The 16,945-nt window shown below is 52.3% G+C and overlaps 5 protein-coding genes across 5 annotated transcripts; 2 read left to right on the forward strand and 3 right to left on the reverse strand.

The window, feature by feature from the left end:
• Nucleotides 1–11: 11 nt before the first annotated feature.
• T069G_08238 (vps51/Vps67 domain-containing protein) lies at nucleotides 12–2,561 on the reverse strand (the record flags this gene model as incomplete). The annotated part of the gene is made up of 1 exon (XM_056175448.1): nucleotides 12–2,561. The coding sequence occupies one exon, from the start codon at nucleotides 2,559–2,561 to the stop codon at nucleotides 12–14; it is 2,550 nt and encodes an 849-aa protein (XP_056026397.1).
• A 457-nt stretch (nucleotides 2,562–3,018) lies between these two features.
• T069G_08239 (sas10/Utp3/C1D family domain-containing protein) lies at nucleotides 3,019–4,848 on the reverse strand (the record flags this gene model as incomplete). Its single annotated transcript, XM_056175449.1, has 1 exon — nucleotides 3,019–4,848. One exon carries the CDS (start codon nucleotides 4,846–4,848, stop codon nucleotides 3,019–3,021), a length of 1,830 nt encoding a protein of 609 aa, XP_056026398.1.
• A 2,100-nt stretch (nucleotides 4,849–6,948) lies between these two features.
• T069G_08240 (voltage gated chloride channel domain-containing protein) lies at nucleotides 6,949–9,992 on the forward strand (the record flags this gene model as incomplete). The annotated part of the gene is made up of 9 exons (XM_056175450.1): nucleotides 6,949–7,159; nucleotides 7,270–7,646; nucleotides 7,717–7,900; nucleotides 8,036–8,847; nucleotides 8,914–9,021; nucleotides 9,067–9,246; nucleotides 9,313–9,693; nucleotides 9,755–9,865; nucleotides 9,930–9,992. The coding sequence occupies 9 exons, from the start codon at nucleotides 6,949–6,951 to the stop codon at nucleotides 9,990–9,992; spliced, it is 2,427 nt and encodes an 808-aa protein (XP_056026399.1).
• A 1,761-nt stretch (nucleotides 9,993–11,753) lies between these two features.
• On the forward strand, nucleotides 11,754–13,335 carry T069G_08241 (aminotransferase class-III domain-containing protein; the record flags this gene model as incomplete). Its single annotated transcript, XM_056175451.1, has 2 exons — nucleotides 11,754–12,058; nucleotides 12,126–13,335. The coding sequence occupies 2 exons, from the start codon at nucleotides 11,754–11,756 to the stop codon at nucleotides 13,333–13,335; spliced, it is 1,515 nt and encodes a 504-aa protein (XP_056026400.1).
• A 1,545-nt stretch (nucleotides 13,336–14,880) lies between these two features.
• Nucleotides 14,881–15,947, reverse strand: T069G_08242 (uncharacterized protein; the record flags this gene model as incomplete). The annotated part of the gene is made up of 4 exons (XM_056175452.1): nucleotides 14,881–15,027; nucleotides 15,082–15,674; nucleotides 15,732–15,846; nucleotides 15,918–15,947. The coding sequence occupies 4 exons, from the start codon at nucleotides 15,945–15,947 to the stop codon at nucleotides 14,881–14,883; spliced, it is 885 nt and encodes a 294-aa protein (XP_056026401.1).
• Nucleotides 15,948–16,945: the final 998 nt, after the last annotated feature.

A 16,945-nucleotide genomic window follows, 5' to 3' on the forward strand; every position in this document is an offset into this window, starting at 1 on the left:
ATTTGCGTGTCTCATGCTAATAATCCAAACAACAGGCTCGTCCGGCTCCAAAAGTGCTTTGCTGCCTTGCCGACGTGTTGACGTGATGAATCTTCAAGATCAGTGCGGTCATATACCGCATCTTCCAGCTTTTGAAACTCATCTGCCGTCTCTCCCGCTTCATTTCCGACTGAGAGGCGGAGGAGAGAAATGTCAAACAACCATTGAATGCAAAGATCTCGCAGCTGGTCGTTACCGGACGTATCGTTCTCTTCTTCCACAGCCTCTTCGTCTTTCTCATCGTTAACAGCCTCTCCCTTTTCCTCAACCTCTTCCTTTGCATCTCCGTCATTTTCTCCTTGACCATCTTCTTTTGGCTCCCCCTCTTTCTCGGCATCTTCTTTTGGTTCTTTGTCTTCTTCTCCACTGGTCTCTTCCGGCTTGGTTTCTTTCTCTTCGCTCTCTTCTTCCGGCTTTTCTACTTCCTTTTCTGTATCCCCCTTCTCTTCCTTGGCCTCTCTATCAAATACTATGCTCTGGAGTTCTTGATTCCAAGCTTCACATAGTCGCCGACTAACATGCTTTTTCAAAGCGGCCAACGCAGCTGCGGTCCACAGATCAACTCCCGCCGCCGATAGAGATAGCAATAAGCTATGGAGGAATTGAAATGTCTCTGGCGATGGCTGATTTGGTAATGCAGGGGTACCCTCCCAAAGGGGTCTACCAATTGCTATCCTCACAGAAAGTCCAGCCGTCACGAATTCATCCACGGGAGATTCTGATGCTGAGAGAACAATCGTCTGGTGGAGCGCGGGGACCATGCTCAGACCGAAATTCTTAATGGTGTCGCGCTGTGGCAGTTGGCGACGAATGTCTCTTAGGACTCGAACCAGGTACATGGCGATGTCGCTGCTGCTGCCACTCTCGGATTTGCCGTCCCACAACTGTTGCATATCCTTTTCGAGGCTCTCAAATGACGCATCAAGGCTGGTGTCTAGCTTCTGCTGCAACATCTTCGGGTCATCCTTGCTTAACAACTGCTGTCTCGCCTCTATAGTCTCTTCATCTTCGATTTCGTCAAAGTCGTTATCCCACCGCTGCTTCTCTAGTTGTCCTACCACCTCTTTTACGTCGTCGATAATGTGAAACCAGGAGTAGTAACAGTTGATTGCCTTGGACACAGCATCGCTGCGGCCGTAGAATCGTGACGCGACCTCTTGTAAGAACGGGCGAGCTCCGCTGGACAGAGCATCCTCGTAGCCCTCTTCATCCCATAATCCTGGTACTTTCCCTGTCGTACCATCTTTCCAACTTTCCAGCGTAGCCTTAATCTCGGAGCCAACAATATGAAGTTTGGTGACTTTTGAGTCCAGAACAGCAAGCATTTGCGCATTGACGGCCTTTCGCAAACTGTTTTGCATCTCTTCGGGGTCGATACCTCGCACTTTACTGCCTTCGCGTATCCATAGCTGAAGGAGGCTTGTCCGCAGCTCTGTTATGGATTTGAAATCCTGCATGGTCTCTAATGTCTTGTTCAAACCACGAAGCAGCACTTGTTGACCCTTTTCAACCCAGCTGTCAAACATTTCCCTTGCCTGCGTCCCGTCAAGGTCATCATGCCGAATAAAGGGCGTAAAATATTGAATCTCTTCGCCGCACCACCTCTCAAAAATGTCGAGTCGTAACCCTTCCAGCTTCTGCAGCGAGGCGTCCTCTAGAAGGGGTTTCTTTGTCAGGGCATTGAGCGCCTGTGAGAGCTTGTTCGGCACCAAAGCCTGCACATCCAGCAGAGTTCGGGCGTAAAGCGTAAGGCTCTGGATCACGTCCTCTGAGCTTCCAACGCGCTCGTCTTCTTCAGAATCCAAGGCCACTGCTAGGGCTTTGAAGCGCACTTCAAAGAAGTGCCGTAGAGTATCCTTAGCACCGGAGCTGTTTGCAAGACTGTGCGCAGCCAAGGCCTTTAGCACGTCATCCCTGTCAGAGTCGGCACCAGCCTTCTCCATGGTCTTCTCCAGGGCTCTCTTGAGCCGGCGGCGCAGGCTATCGAGCTTCTTCTTGGCCGCATCGGCGGCTTGTCGAGCCTCGTCGTTGGGGAACTCAGTCCCTAGACTCTTGACCAGGAGGCGGCTCAATACCCACACCTTGGCCGTCAGCACCAGTCTGTCGCCTATTTTGATGCTCTCGTCCAGCTCTCCACGACCCCTCAGCAGCCTGCCGACTACCAACAGGCACCCATCCAGCAACCTCTGCCTAGCAGCCTCAGCAACCCCTGACTTGCGCTCTTTTTCAACAAACTTGGCCATGCCAGCAACCTTTGTCGACACCACCGCCCTGCCACACCGCCAGCCCATGTTACCAAGGAGCTCCTGGACCGCATCGTTGTCGTTGCGCATCTGCACAATGGTATCGGCCGTGCCCAGCAGGTCGCGATAAGATCCGCCTACCCGCGTGCGCAGGCGGCTCGCTTTGTCTTCGATCTCGACATGAAGGGCCTTGTGAATGGAGCGAATCTGCGGAAGAGTGTGGCTCGCGGAGAAGATCTGGTCGGAGGTGGTGAACTTGCTCGCGTCGGGAGCAGCCATTGCGGCCTGGTTGCGTCGTGGCTGCGAAGCTTGAGACTGAAAGGCTATCGTATGAATGGCATTGGAGGATATGACAGCTTGTAAAGACGGCTAGTTGCAAGCTCAGGATTGCTATCGTAGCTTGGAGATGATAGTGTAGTTGCGAAAGGTAACTTGACAAGTAATAGGTCGTGATTTAGTATGGTGGGGCTCAGAATGACAGCTTGGGTGGTGCTTAAACTAGCACCTCAAGGCCGTTTTAACCTGAACATCAAAAGAACAAGTTCATGGCCACGCTCTATTATATAAATGATACGATATCTTATAAAACGTCAAGATAAGAGGAGGCTGCATGAATATTTTAATATACTGTTGGGTTCATAAATGATGTTGAGAAATGTCTCGAATTCACGTTGCAATTTGATACATATAAGTCGAGTTGGACAATGTGATGTGTATATTAATCGCAGCAAATATTCTACAGCTTGGTGCTCTTGATAACGGTGGCATTGATACCACTGACCTCTCCTCGGTAACCTCCCTTGGGCTCGCCGCCCTGCCACACCGGCTTCATGCTCTTCAGCTTCTTCTGCTTGGCCTCGAACTGCTTTCTCCTCTTGACTCTGGGGTTTCGCACGTCCTTGCTTCTCCTGGGTGCCAGGCCCTTGTTCTTCTGGATGGCATATGTAATCTTGCGCTTGCCGTCCTCGCCGATGACCTCGGTTTCCACCACCCTGTCGGCCTTGCTTGCGGCGGCATAGGCGGCGAATCGAGCAGCCTTGTCGTCCTTCTTGGCCTTGGAGCCGTGAGCCACCATGTCATAGTACTCATCCTCGTCATCACGAAGTGCGTTGGCAGTCTTGGAGTCTTCTTCGTCGCTATCCTCGCCGAGGGCGGCGCCCAACTTGGAATCCCTCTTTCCTCGCTTCTCGGCCTCGGCAAGGAGGCGAGCTTGACGGTCTCGAAGACGCTCGCGGTGAGGGATATCCATATCACCACCGGCGTCACGACCAGCACCAGCACGACGGTTGGCCTTTTGAACAATCTGGGATGTGTAAAATTTCAAGCTCTTCTTGCGTGCCGCCTTGTCAGCAGCCGCACGAGCATCCAAAGTTTCTTCTTCGCCAAAATCTGAGCTGTCGTCATCCTGTTCGCGCAGCGTCTTATCCTTGCTCTTAGCCTTGGATTTCGTGTTGATAGGCAGGTCATAAAGATCGGCGACAGTCTCCTCGATTTCCTTGGCCTTTGCCAGCTTCTTGGCCTTGCTTGCAGCAGAAGCCGCACTTTCCTTGGCCTTCTTGGTCTTCTTCTTAGTCTGTACGATTGATTCATATTCGTCCGCCTCAGGGATAGAATCAATGTCTTGCGCCAATGATGCATCGGCGGTGCTGAGTGATCTCATGTCCTTGACTCGCTCCCAGGCCTCGCGGCATTGGACCAAGGTCTCCATCACATCGTGGTCACGAAGCTCGGCAGGATCAATTGTCTTCTGTGCCTTGGCGGCGTCTCGGGCCGGTGATGTTAGGATGGCCAGGTAACTAGCCAGTGAGGCAACGTAGCAGCCAAGCACCCAGTATTTGATGGCTGCCAGAGACTTGCCAGTCGAAGCCTTGGCATCTGCCCTTAAGATCTCTAGCTGGGGCTGCAGCTCTTGGAAGTCCTTGACGAGATAGTCAAACTCCGGATATCGAGCAGACAATAGCTTCAATCGCTCCTCGGGACCCATGTCGTCGGTGATCTCGACCTCCTTGAGAACCTCGGTCACGGTTTCTGCGCTTTCTTGTTCTTCTTGCTCAGCGGCAAGCCACTCGTCTCCGTCAAAGATGAAATCCTCTTCTGCCATCTTTGACAGCTTCTTTTGCTGCAATCTCTTGGCCTCTGTTTCTTCCTCGAGAGCATCGGCCTCGGTCTCGATGTTATCGGCGTTGTAGTATTCCTTCTTAGATGCACCCCACCATCCCTCCTCTTCACCCTCCTCTCCTTCAGCCCCGTTCTCTTCATCTTCTGAATCATCGTGCACTGCGGCAGCCTTTCGTTTTGATTTGCTCGGCCGGGTCTTCTTTTCTGAATCTGAGTCTTCGTATCCTAATACTTCTTCGTCTGAGAAGTCAATCTCTTCCTCTCCCTTTCTCCGGCGCTTCATGTTGGGCTCGTCGTCGAACATGATTGTGTCTCGGTTCATGAAGAATTCGTCTTCTGAGTTGGCCACATCTTCGTATGTGTTGACCTTGAGGCGAGCGTCTGCCGGGTCCAGCTCTTTTGGCCCGCTGGACTCGGCGGCGCGGGAAGCCTTTCTCTTTTTTGCCATAGTCGGAGATGTAAAGGTTTGTATTTGTAGAACTCAATGGCCCGGTTCGCGTTTACGGAATAGAGTCCGCGCAGCCTTAATTAAAAAGCTGATCGTGGTGTCGCTGCGCCAGTCGATGGCTACGGCCGCTGGAACTTTTCTACGGGCCTCTGAAATTTTCCTGGCTGATAAGATAAGAATTTTCGAGTTGCTTGCACTACCAAGGTACGTACCTGCAAGGGTGCATCCACTGCGTTTCCACCGGAAATACGTGCGTCCGCCACCCTTTTAGTAGCCGCCGCGGCCGCCGCCATTACAACCTTGGACCCTTCAGCTGACTTACGGGACAACGACACGGGATACTCCAGACTCCATACAAAGACGCTTGCTTTCATCCGGTCTGGGGAAATAAAAGTTGCTGCTAGACCATCGTGGAGAAGTTGATGCCGTATTGTCACATGTAGCGTGCATTTTTTCTTATACGTACTAATGCCACCCAACGCCCCCTCTCCGTTTAACACACGAATCATGTTAATGGAGGACCGAATAAACTTGGAAGCTTGTTACTACCTATATACCACCCACTAAACATAGAGGGGGGGCATTATATAGATGGCGTGACACCTTGATAATAAGGATACGACTTTAGTATCCGTATATGCCGCAACCCATTGATGGCAGCAGGAGTACATCTTGAGGCTCTCGGTGGAAACTGCAAGCCATAACGTGAGATGAATGCTTAGATCATCCCTCCACCAACAGCAGAGGCGCAGGCACACACACAAAAGCCTCCCCCACCCCAAACAATGTTTGGCTGCCGCCCGCCTCAGCTTTAATTGCGCCTGTGGCGCTCTTGTGACAGGCACTAGACTGCGTCTCTTGATCGTGCGTCTTCCGCATGTGATGTGCTCCCTCTCTACAGGCACCAAGTAAACATGAAATCCAACCCCGGACCCCCGGAAACTTGTCATTGATCTGGGGTAATGGTGTTGCTGCGTCCATCCAGGCGTTCGCTGTGGTCTATACTCGTACCGCTACTCCCATTTACATGTTGCAGCATGTACTCGACTCGTACTGTAGGCCCAGGCCCAATCCCAGCTACCGCTGCAAGGCTGCTGCTTGCCCGCAATGCATGTCGGATGATGAAATCCAGAGGCCCACTCGCCTGAACCCTGAGCATTTGTGGTCCAAGATGACGCACCCCCGACCCTTTGCCGAGCCAGTCACAAGCACGGCCGTGCATCGTCCAAAGCTGCGATAATGCGGCCACGACCCTGCTTGCATGGCAGATTCCTCATGCCGAAGCGGTACCGTATGTACAAAGCCTTTTTCCATGTCTTAGGTTCAATGCAATACTACCTTGCAGGTACAGCAATGCCATAGACTACCACCTATCGTAGCAGAATAGTGTTTGTGTTATCTGCGCCTATCTTCCTCGTATCGATGCATCAAGATCAACAACCAAAAGAACCACTCCAGCATGGGTCCATGGCTGCCCAAAGCCCTCCGCCCATCAAACAGAAACCCAGCAATCAGTTCACCTGACGGCGCCGCTGAGGATGCATGTGGCATAGCTCAGCACCAGTGGGCGGCGCATGGTGCTAGTCCGGCAGGCGAGGCGCTTGGCGACCCCAGAAGTTGGAGCTAGAATAAATTACAGGATAGGCGCTGCATCCCCCGAGACGCGCCGATTTCAACGGTCAGCCTCGCCGTTTTGTAGGCAATCACGAGTGTTATCAGCTGCTTCATTTTCGTTTTGATGGCTTGTTGTTCCGTGGTTTCCTAAGCGTCATTGATACCTGCTGTTTGTTGTCTTTGCCTTGTGCCGGCCTGAGACAGAGAGAGAGACACTGAGCTTCCCACCCTTGCCGAGGGTACTCCGTGCTTGTACCTCCTCTCCGAACCAGGGCCTGATGACCAACCTTTCTAGTGCATATCATATGGATCATACTACAGAACTCGTACTATTGCAGTGACCTTGATAGCCCACGCCCCCATCGAGGCTTACCGTTACCGCATCCATGAGTCCGTTATAATACCCGCTGCCATCATTTTCTCGCCTCCTCCTTTACTTTACTTTACTGTACTTGCTTTCCTATCCTTCGCATCAACCCAACCGCCATGGCGGATCGAGATGGCTACGGGTCGGCGTCGCAGCCCGCGTCCCCCCGTTTGTCTCGCCGTCCATTTCCCATGCGTCGCCAGAACTCGGCAACTGAGCCTGACGAGCGCTCCCCACTGCTGCTGAACAATTCTCGGTCGCGGATTCGAATCCACGGCGGGGCAGCATCACCACGTCCCAATTTATCCCGCGATCAGAGCTACTCAGGAGGTATGTTCAGATGGAAGAGGGAGAAGAGGGGGGGCTCTTTTATCGAGGAGATTCCGAGGGTAGCATGCAGCTTCAAGAGACTCGGCTAACAGCATTCCGTCATTTCACAGACAGCAGCCGCGGAACTCGACATCACAGTCGCCGCTCTTCTTGGAGCGCACGCCTCGTCCAAGCCTTCTCCGAACGGTCCATGTCAGAGTCCAAGGGCTCCATCTTCCCCGACGAGCGAGTGTGGTACGATCAGTTCACGAGCACCGACTGGGTGCACGATACAATCGCCGATTCCTATCGCGTGAGAGCACTTCGCAGCAGGAAGGATTTTTGGGGCCGAGTCTTGACAACCATCGATGGTAGCCAGGGATGGATTCTCAGTGCTCTCTGTGGCTTCGTTATCGCCTTGATAGCGTATACAGTCGACGCGGCCGAATCGGTCTTTTTTGATTTCAAAGATGGATATTGTTCGAGAGCGTGGTATTTTGACGAAAAGGTAGGTGCAATTCATACGAAGAGAGAGTTAGAGAATTGGGTCATAGAGTGTTCACTAACATCATATCCAGAGATGCTGCCCCGGTGGACGCACCGAGTGCACAGACTGGAAGACATGGTCCCAGGCACTGCATTATCATCCGTTTGGGGAGAAGTGGACAGACTTCCTCATCTACGTCGCCTGCGTCGTTCTCTTCGCGGTTGCTTCGTGCTGGGTCGCCCTGTGGACAAAGACGGTGGTTCCCTCGGCCTACCGTTTGACAACCCTCGACGAAAACCTGGCTGCCGAGACTCCTCAGGCCGCCGACGAAGGCCCCGGTGACGATAGTGCCAGCCCCCGGCAGGTGGTGGAGAGGAAGTCTGAAAACCCGCCAATGGTCTACTACTCAGCCGCAGGCAGTGGTGTCGCCGAAGTCCGAGTCATCCTCAGCGGCTTCGTTCTTCACGGATTCCTCGGTTTGAGAACATTAATCTTGAAGATGCTGTCACTGATTCTGAGCGTCTCTTCGGGGCTAAGCATTGGCAAAGAGGGTCCGTTCGTCCACATGGCGACCTGCGTTGGCAATATCGCATGTCGTCTTTTTGCAAAGTACGATCGCAACGATGCCAAGAGGCGAGAGGTTCTTTCGGCTGCTGCGGCTGCGGGCGTGGCTGTTGCATTTGGAGCACCCTTGGGAGGTGTTTTGTTTGGTCTGGAAGAGGTGTCCTACTTCTTCCCGGCCAAAACCCTCTTCCGCACATTCTTTGCTTGCATCGTCGCCGCGCTGTCCCTCAAATTCTTGAACCCATACGGCACGCACAAGATTGTCATGTTCGAGGTCCGTTACCTGGTAGATTGGGAGTATTTTGAGCTGGGATCCTTCATCTTTGTCGGCATCGTCGGCGGCGCCATGGGAGCGCTCTTCATCAAGGCGTCCAAACACTGGGCACAAACGTTTCGCCGGATCAAGGCCATCAAGAAATACCCCATGCTGGAGGTGTTCCTCGTCGCGGTTGTGACTGGCCTTATGAGCTACTGGAATCCCTTGACCAAGGTCTCTGTCGCAAAGCTGCTTCTAAACTTGGCGTCTCCATGTGACCGCACCAAGGGTGATGGACTTGGGCTCTGCCCGAGATCGGTGGATGACATTCCCGAGATCTTGTCAATGTTGATTATTGCCTTTTTGATCAAGGGTTTCTTGACCGTCATCGCCTTTGGAATTGTAAGCTCCCTCAAACCATTTTCTCTCCCCGCTGCTCCGAAGATAGTATGCTAATCTGCTCAACAGAAAGTCCCCGCCGGTATTTATATCCCATCCATGGTGGTCGGCGGCTTAATGGGACGGATTGTAGGTCACCTGGCACAGTGGCTGGTGCTCGTCACACCCGACTGGAGCGTCTGGGGTGGTTGTGCAACTGCATCGGACGGAACCTGTATCCAGCCCGGCGTTTATGGTCTGATTGCTGCCGGTGCAACCATGTGCGGTGTCACGCGGCTGTCAGTGACGTTGGCTGTCATTCTGTTTGAGCTCACTGGCAGTCTCGACTATGTGCTGCCATTCTCCCTGTCGATTCTTGTGGCCAAATGGACAGCAGATGCCATTGAGCCAAGCAGTATTTATGTGAGTGAAACCGGAATGGGCAGAGGCGACTGATGAAGAGTGACGTTGCTAACTTGAAGATGATAGGACCTCCTTACAAACATGAATACTTATCCATTCTTGAACAACAAACACAAGCCCATCTTCACCGGCGACTTGACGGAACTCGTTCGGCGCTTACGAAGGGAGAGGGTGATTGATATTACGAATTCACCAATGGTTCCTGCCTCGAGTCTCCGCACCAAGCTCGAACTCCTTCATCGCCACGGTGAGCTCGATGGTGGTTTGCCTATCCTGAGGGAAGACGTCCTGGTGGGCCTCATTCCCGCTCCAGACCTTCAGTTTGCACTGGACCAGCTTCGAGATGAAGGCTCAAACCTCTGCTTGATGGATCAGATCCCTAGCATCGATGACGATGACGTTGGCAGCGAGCCCGATCCCACGGACTTTACGCAATTCATCGATCCGGTAAGTATTTGTTGATGACACAAGATGGGAACTGTTTTTGGTCCGTGCTAATGGCGTACAGGCACCTGTTGCCCTAGATATCAGGTCGCCGATCGACCTGGCGTATGAGTGCTTTGTCAAGCTGGGTCTGCGCTACGTTTGCGTCTTGAGAGACGGCAAATATGCCGGCATGGTAAGTCACACTCCGAAATCAATCATTTCTAGACAGTGAAGTTCTAAACATGGGTATACTGTAGATTCACAAAAAGACCTTCGTCAAGTATACTCGAGAACTAGAAGAAGAGCAAGGTGGCCATTAAGAGGAATCATTGATGTGGACGTTGGAAACTGTATCAGTATAGAAAACAAGTTGTACATCCGAAGAGGAAAGAGGTGGACTTGTTGCTTTGCATGCATATTCATGGCGCATTTGGTGTGGCCGATTGTATTCTGGTTGGCCAACCATGGGTTGTTTTTTTGTTGTTGTTTTTTCTTTACAGTACAGAGGAGCAAGCATGTCGACTTGCGCTGCCTATTCGGCGGTATATTGCATTTTTTGTATGTGTAGATGTACACATTGACAGAACATCCTTAGAGGCGGGAAACGCATTCTGATTGCGCAGCTACAGGATTACAGGCCGTGCTGCAGGATTCCTTTTTTTTTTTTTTTTTTTAGCAACAAGATTGATAGCAATTACATTATGGATGCTTCTTTTTAAACCGAGCCACCACCGTATAGTAGAGCAATCCATTATCTTTTGCAGCTATGATGTGAAGCGCGGGTCAGGTCAGTAATGCTTACGGTCTCATTGGAGTTCAGCAGGGCCGGAGCCGGAGCCGGACCGGAAGCCATGACAGAAGCTCTGGGGACGGGCTGGTGAGCATTACGGGGTACTTGTACTTATACACCCCTTTGGGGAAAAAAAGAAGACAAGCCATTTACTCAATGGCTACCGGCATTACTCAATTCCATTCAAGTAATGACACGAAATACAAAAGAAGAAAGAGCCTGTTCTTCCCGTTCTAGACAATTTCGTAATAACTGCAACACTCGATACGGCGTGCTAATCATGCACGCTTTTACATTTTATTGCCTTATCTTGGATCCGATTACAACACGCGAATCGGGGCCCCACGTGGTTGTAATAGCCAAACGGCAAAATGGCGTCAGGCCGCCATAAACTACTCGACTTGTACTGGCGCGCCCTTGACGCAGGACCAACTAAAACGTAAGACAAATGGCATGGTCAGGTGCGAAGGGCGGCGTTGGAAGAGATTGGACAATTAATTGGGGGAGGGAGGCCGAGGTCGGATAGGGGATTATGGAGATTTGAAACGCTGATATCTAACAATGAATGTCTGGATGGAGCTTTTCGGTGTAGTTGGATTTAGAGCTGATGGAATCGAATTGAGGCTTGGGACACTATTCAGAACTAGCACGGGAATCTGATCACAGGAACGAGAGTAGAATCACGGCCAAACGATTACCCAAATAGATCGCCTGCCCGACTTGGCCAGCTTGGCGGAACTGTTCACCACGGCCGGAGGAGCCAATGCGTTGAAACAGCCAATGGGCGTCCACCCGGGATCCCGATTGCGGCTCCTCGACGGACCTCAAGCAAGAACAAACCCAGACCCTCTAAAGATCCAATGTTGTTCTGCTGCTTGTAGCGGTTTAGTTCAAACGCCGTTGCGGTTCCAGTACAATTCATCGGGCTGCTTCTTCCCCCGCATCCCCCCACATTGCACTGATAAGCCGCCGCCATCCGTCGATAAAAAGGGTCGAGGGGTCGCACCAACCAAACAGTGTGAGACGGGTTGACGGAATATCGTTTTGAAACCAAACCAAATTCCTGTGTGCGTGACCATCTTTTTTGAGAGACATCGGCTAGGTGCAAACAGGCCATACAAGTGAGAAGCCTCGCCAATTGGAGCTGCACCGTCGCCCAATTGCACCTCACGTGGCTCTCGCGAAGCGGGGAGACGGAAGCAGAAGCTCTGTCTGTCATAGCTACGACACTCTCACAACAACACAGCAAACAATCACGTAAACAGACACATAAAAGCACAGCTCGCCCAAGATGCCTGCCCTCCGTGCTGCTCAGGCATTGCGTCCTGCCATCCGATCTTCTCTGCGCGTTTCCTCCTCCTCCTCCTCTTTCTTGAACCGCAGCCTCGCCGTCAGAATGGCTTCATCCAAGGCCTTTGTCCAGGGCGAGCCCGATGCCCCTGTGCTCAAGGCCAGCATCCCCGGACCCCAGAGCTCCAAGAGGATCGCCGAGCTGAGCGAGGTGTTTGACACGCGCAGCATCAACATGATGACCGACTACACCAAGAGCGTGGGCAACTACATTGCCGACCCCGATGGCAACTACCTGCTCGACGTGTAAGTGTGCAATGACATGCTCCCCCATTGCTTTCAACTGCTAACACATCTCCTCAAACAAAAACAGCTATGCCCAGATCGCCTCCATCCCCGTTGGCTACAACAATCCCGCCCTGGCAAAGGCCGCGTCCACGCCCGACATGGTCAACGCCATCATCAACCGCCCTGCCCTGGGCAACTTCCCCTCGCACGACTGGGCCGAGATCCTCAAGACGGGCATCCTCAAGGTGGCGCCCAAGGGCCTCAACAACGTCTTCACCGCCATGGCCGGCTCCGACGCCAACGAGACCGCCTTCAAGGCCGCCTTCATCTACCGCCGCCAGCAGGAGCGCGGCGGCCCCGACGTCGAATTCACCCAGGAGGAGCTCGACTCCGCCATGAACAACCAGGCGCCCGGAGCATCGTCTCTCTCCATCCTGTCCTTCAAGACCGCCTTCCACGGCCGCCTGTTCGGAACCCTGTCCACGACCCGCTCCAAGCCCATCCACAAGGTCGACATCCCCGCCTTCGACTGGCCCCAGGCGAGCTTCCCCAAGCTCAAGTACCCCCTGGAGGACCACGTCGAGGAGAACGCAAAGATTGAGCAGGCCAGCCTTGATGAGGTCGAGAAGCTCATCAAGACGTGGCACATCCCCCCCGCGGCCGTCATCGTCGAGCCCATCCAGAGCGAGGGCGGCGACAACCACGCCACCCCCAACTTCTTCCGCGGCCTGCGCGCCCTGACCCGGAAGCACAACGTCCTCCTCATCGTCGACGAGGTCCAGACGGGCGTCGGCGCCACGGGCAAGTTCTGGGCCCACGACCACTGGAACCTCCAGGACCCCCCGGACATGGTCACCTTCTCCAAGAAGGCCCAGACGGCCGGCTTCTACTACGGCAACCCGGAGCTGCGGCCCAACAAGCCCTACCGCCAGTTCAACACCTGGATGGGCGACCCGGCCCGCGCCCTGCTCTTCCGCGCCATCATCGGCGAGATTGAGCGCCTCGACCTCGTCAACCACACCGCCCGCGTCGGCGACTACCTCTTCACCAAGCTCGAGGGCCTGCAGCGCAAGTACCCGGAGCAGTTCCAGGACCTGCGCGGCAAGGGCCAGGGCACCTTTATCGCCTTTGACAACCCCAAGCGCGACCAGTTTTTGGCAAAGGCCAAGGAGTTTGGCATCAACATTGGCGGCAGCGGAGCCAGCGCCGTGCGTCTGCGTCCTATGTTGACGTTCCAGGAGCACCACGTCGATATCTTGGTGGATGCCCTGGAGAAGATTGTCAAGGCTCTGTAAGGGAGGTGAAATACGATTTAAATTTAAAAAAAAAAAAAAAAAAAAAAAAAAAAAAAAATTATTAGCGTTTTTGATGTATAAAAAAAAGTAATGTATTCTGTTATAGTTGCAATGATATGACAAAAATTGAATTGTACAGAATTGAGAATCGCCTTTGATGGCTCTTGCAAGAATGTCCTACAGACAACTATCCAAGAAGAATGAGAATGTGTATCATGATTGTTAACCAGCGCACCAAATATGAATATATGTATCAAGTTCTTCCAATGACACCTCGAACACGTCTCTACTAAACCAATCCTTCGTCTCGTCATCCAATAGATTTGCATCTGCCGAATACTCAATACATAGAGATATATCAATCTCCCCCTTGATATCACCATCTCCTTCCCATTCACACTACCATCCATTCACTTCATCCACCATACCAGCAAAAGAGAAACCCCACAATCTAAATCAAACACAAAACCAGAGACATCCAACATCCCCAAGTATCAAAAATAGATTAAACCCTCTATTTTTAGAAACACACTCAACCTCCCGTTACCAATGATTTCTATCCAATGGCCAAGTCCCCTCCCCTTGCCTACGTTGCTGCTCCAATCGAACACCCATGTCAAACCAAGACATTTGAACGCCTCTTTTTTTTCGTGCAATCACAGCGCAGCAAGTGTTCCCATCACCCCTTGAGCGAACAGAGAGACACGAAAGCATTCTATTCGTCGCTATCCAGTAGAGACTACCGATCCGTATTCTGCGTGGTATACGTGTGCACATTCCAAAGACGTAAAGTACTAACTGCAGTCGATACGTCGAGAATGGACAAACTGCAGAGTACATGTGCCTACTGCCCCAACTTTCCCCCCCAGGCGCCTCTATAAACAAAAGATACCTACCAGCCAACCTCGTATTACCCATCTAAGCCACATACCTGAATCGTAATCATACAATCTTCAGATCCATCAGATACCAAAAAAAAAAGAGATTTTGCATCGTCGGATTCCCTATGGTGCAGAAATGAAGGCTACCCGTGGTTGTGAAGAAGAAGAAAAAAAGGGGTGGCCGAGGTGCCGTTCAACAGCCAGCTCAGCCAATCTATCTGTAACATGTAAAAGGAATGAAAGCAAGTGCAAGATAGCAGATAGCCCACCCTATCATGAGATCATATCATTCATGATTGCCTAACTCATTTGCCAAGCCCAAATTCATCATGGTTCATTTAATCCATCCATGTAGATTCCAAATGTCAAAGCGGCCGACTTCTCAGGCCATGCAGCCACCAGACGCCGCTGGCATGCTTCATCCCCACACAGTAAAAGCAAAAGCAAGAAAAGGGAAGAAAGGCGGTAAACAACAAGATGCAGGTTAAAAAGACAAAAAGCCGCAAGAATGCAATAAAAAGGACAAGTTGGAGGGTATATAAAGTCACTCTGAAGGAAAGAAAGCTGAAAAGCTGCATCGAAAACAAACATAAAACGTATCCTTGTGGGGCATCTCTCTGACGCCGTTGGCCGAGATGCTTGAAAAATCGAAACCAGAACGTTGCTAGGCCTTGATCTGAGATGGTGGTGCCGCAGATCCAACCGGCATGAAAGGTGACTGTCGTGGTTCCGGCTCCAGCGGGACTGGGCGAGGGGGTTGGATCGGCCCCGACTCGCGAACACCTGTGGAGTCTGTCTCACTTGACGCTCGCTGCGGCGATGGAGTTAGACAGAGAATATGTAGGATCTGCGTCTTGCAACTTACTGGCCGATTACCATAGTCCAGAGACGATGGGGGCGTGGTAACAGGAGGTAGGTAGGGGCCAGGAGGAGGGGCAGGAGGAGAGGTAGAAACCGAAACTGCACCCATGGCCGTCCGTCTTTTTTTCCTACCTGGCGGCGAATCGAGAGGTGGTAGGGTATGGACCGAAGGAGGCGGCTGAGAGTTTTGAGCATCGTCCTGTCGTTGAGCTGCTGGAAGAATAGTTCGAGGCGTATTCGGACCGGGGGTGAGCTGAGCAGGCTTGGGGGCGATGGTGGCAAGTCGTGCCGGAGCGGCTGTCTTTCGGTCTATTCGCGACGGGCGTCCTCTCTTCTTTGGAACTTGAGTACTAGGGGCTTCGTACTGAACGGGTCGTCTATCTTCAACGCCATCCGCCAGCTGCCATGGGGACATTTTGCCAGGTGACGTCGGCATGGCCCCAGGCGTTTGGCGGCCGGGGCTCGTTCTCGGCGCAATCTGTCTTGGCTGGTTCATACCGTTGCTGATCAAGTGATCATTCTGAGACATTGAGGATCTATGACCTGGGGCTGTCGATAGGAGGTTCGCGACTTGCATGCACTGTTCTAGGTTGCGGCCTATGTAGAGTTAGAAAAAAACGAACCCGTCACAGTAAAGATATATCGCCACCATACCTGTTGGTATTTGCATGGTCATCCACTTTGGGTCGAGCACATTGGACTCAACAAATCGTGCCAGTCTTTCGATATCAACAGTGCTGCATTTGATCATCTCTGCGAGAACAAACCGCTAGACAAAGGCACTTGTGGTTAGATTTTGGCTTTCAACAGGGCTTCCAACAACTATGTGATCCAACATACCTTCTCTTCCAGGGAAAATGAAGCAGCCATGGTTTCTGATAAGGTGGGGGAAATGGTGTGGTGAACGTCAGAGAAGAGAAGAGCAAAGGAGAATAGAATGTGATGCCGACTCTCGTGCAAACATTGACGCTGCGGTAAGTATAGGGTTTGAAAGGACCGGCGAAAGAAAGAATATGACAAAAGTCAAAAGATACAAGTCCAGAAGGTAGCTGAGATAAGGGAGTTTATCGTCCAACTGCAACGCTGCGAGGCAGGGTGAGAGAGTGTCGTAGTACGGCTCTGCTCAAGATAACCTGATTGTGGTGGTTGTGCAGCCACTCCTCCACGAGACCCCTCTCAGGCAGATCTCGCAGGGCCAACAGTTAGGACAAAAAAAAAAGTAGGCCAGAAACTAGTCGAGAAACAAGGCCTGGTCAAAAAAAGACAAGCCCTGCAGATGGGCGTTGCTCCCCCGGCAGGCAGTGGAGGAGGGACTGGATCCTCCGTTTTCCCTGTCCGTCAATGTCGTCTCCAGCCCACTATCGTGAAGAAGAAAAATGCACGACACCGGCTAGCAGGCGCGCGGCTTTTTCCAAGGGCCTCGTGGTTAATACGAGCGGGTTCTTGGGGGTCTCGAAGAGAAACAAAAACAAATGGAGAGGCGCGGGTTGTGCAGCGTCGATCCGCGACATGCAGTAGCACGCTTGTTGCAGGCAATGAAGCGAGCAGATGCAAAGAAAGACGAGAAGGGTGCAGATTGCCGGGATGGAGAAAAAGCACGGCCGGTTGCCAGATGTCAAGCCGTACGTAACGCACCCCCGGCGGTTTTTATGATGACCTGACCTGATGCGAGCCCGGGGGCCGAAGTGAATGTGTCGACAGTTGCAGCAAGAGGCGAAAGGAGAAAAGTTGAGAGAGGAAAGGAATCAAGGTCCAGTTCCAGCCCGTCTCTCTTTTAAGAGGGACGTAGACAAGAGAAAAGGTTGCCACGGTGGGCTGGGGGAAGCCACCACTCGTTGCGGGATGCTGATGAACCAGGACCTCTTTGG

This window comes from Trichoderma breve, chromosome 5 (genome assembly GCF_028502605.1).
Source record: "Trichoderma breve strain T069 chromosome 5, whole genome shotgun sequence".
Lineage (NCBI taxonomy): Eukaryota > Fungi > Ascomycota > Sordariomycetes > Hypocreales > Hypocreaceae > Trichoderma > Trichoderma breve.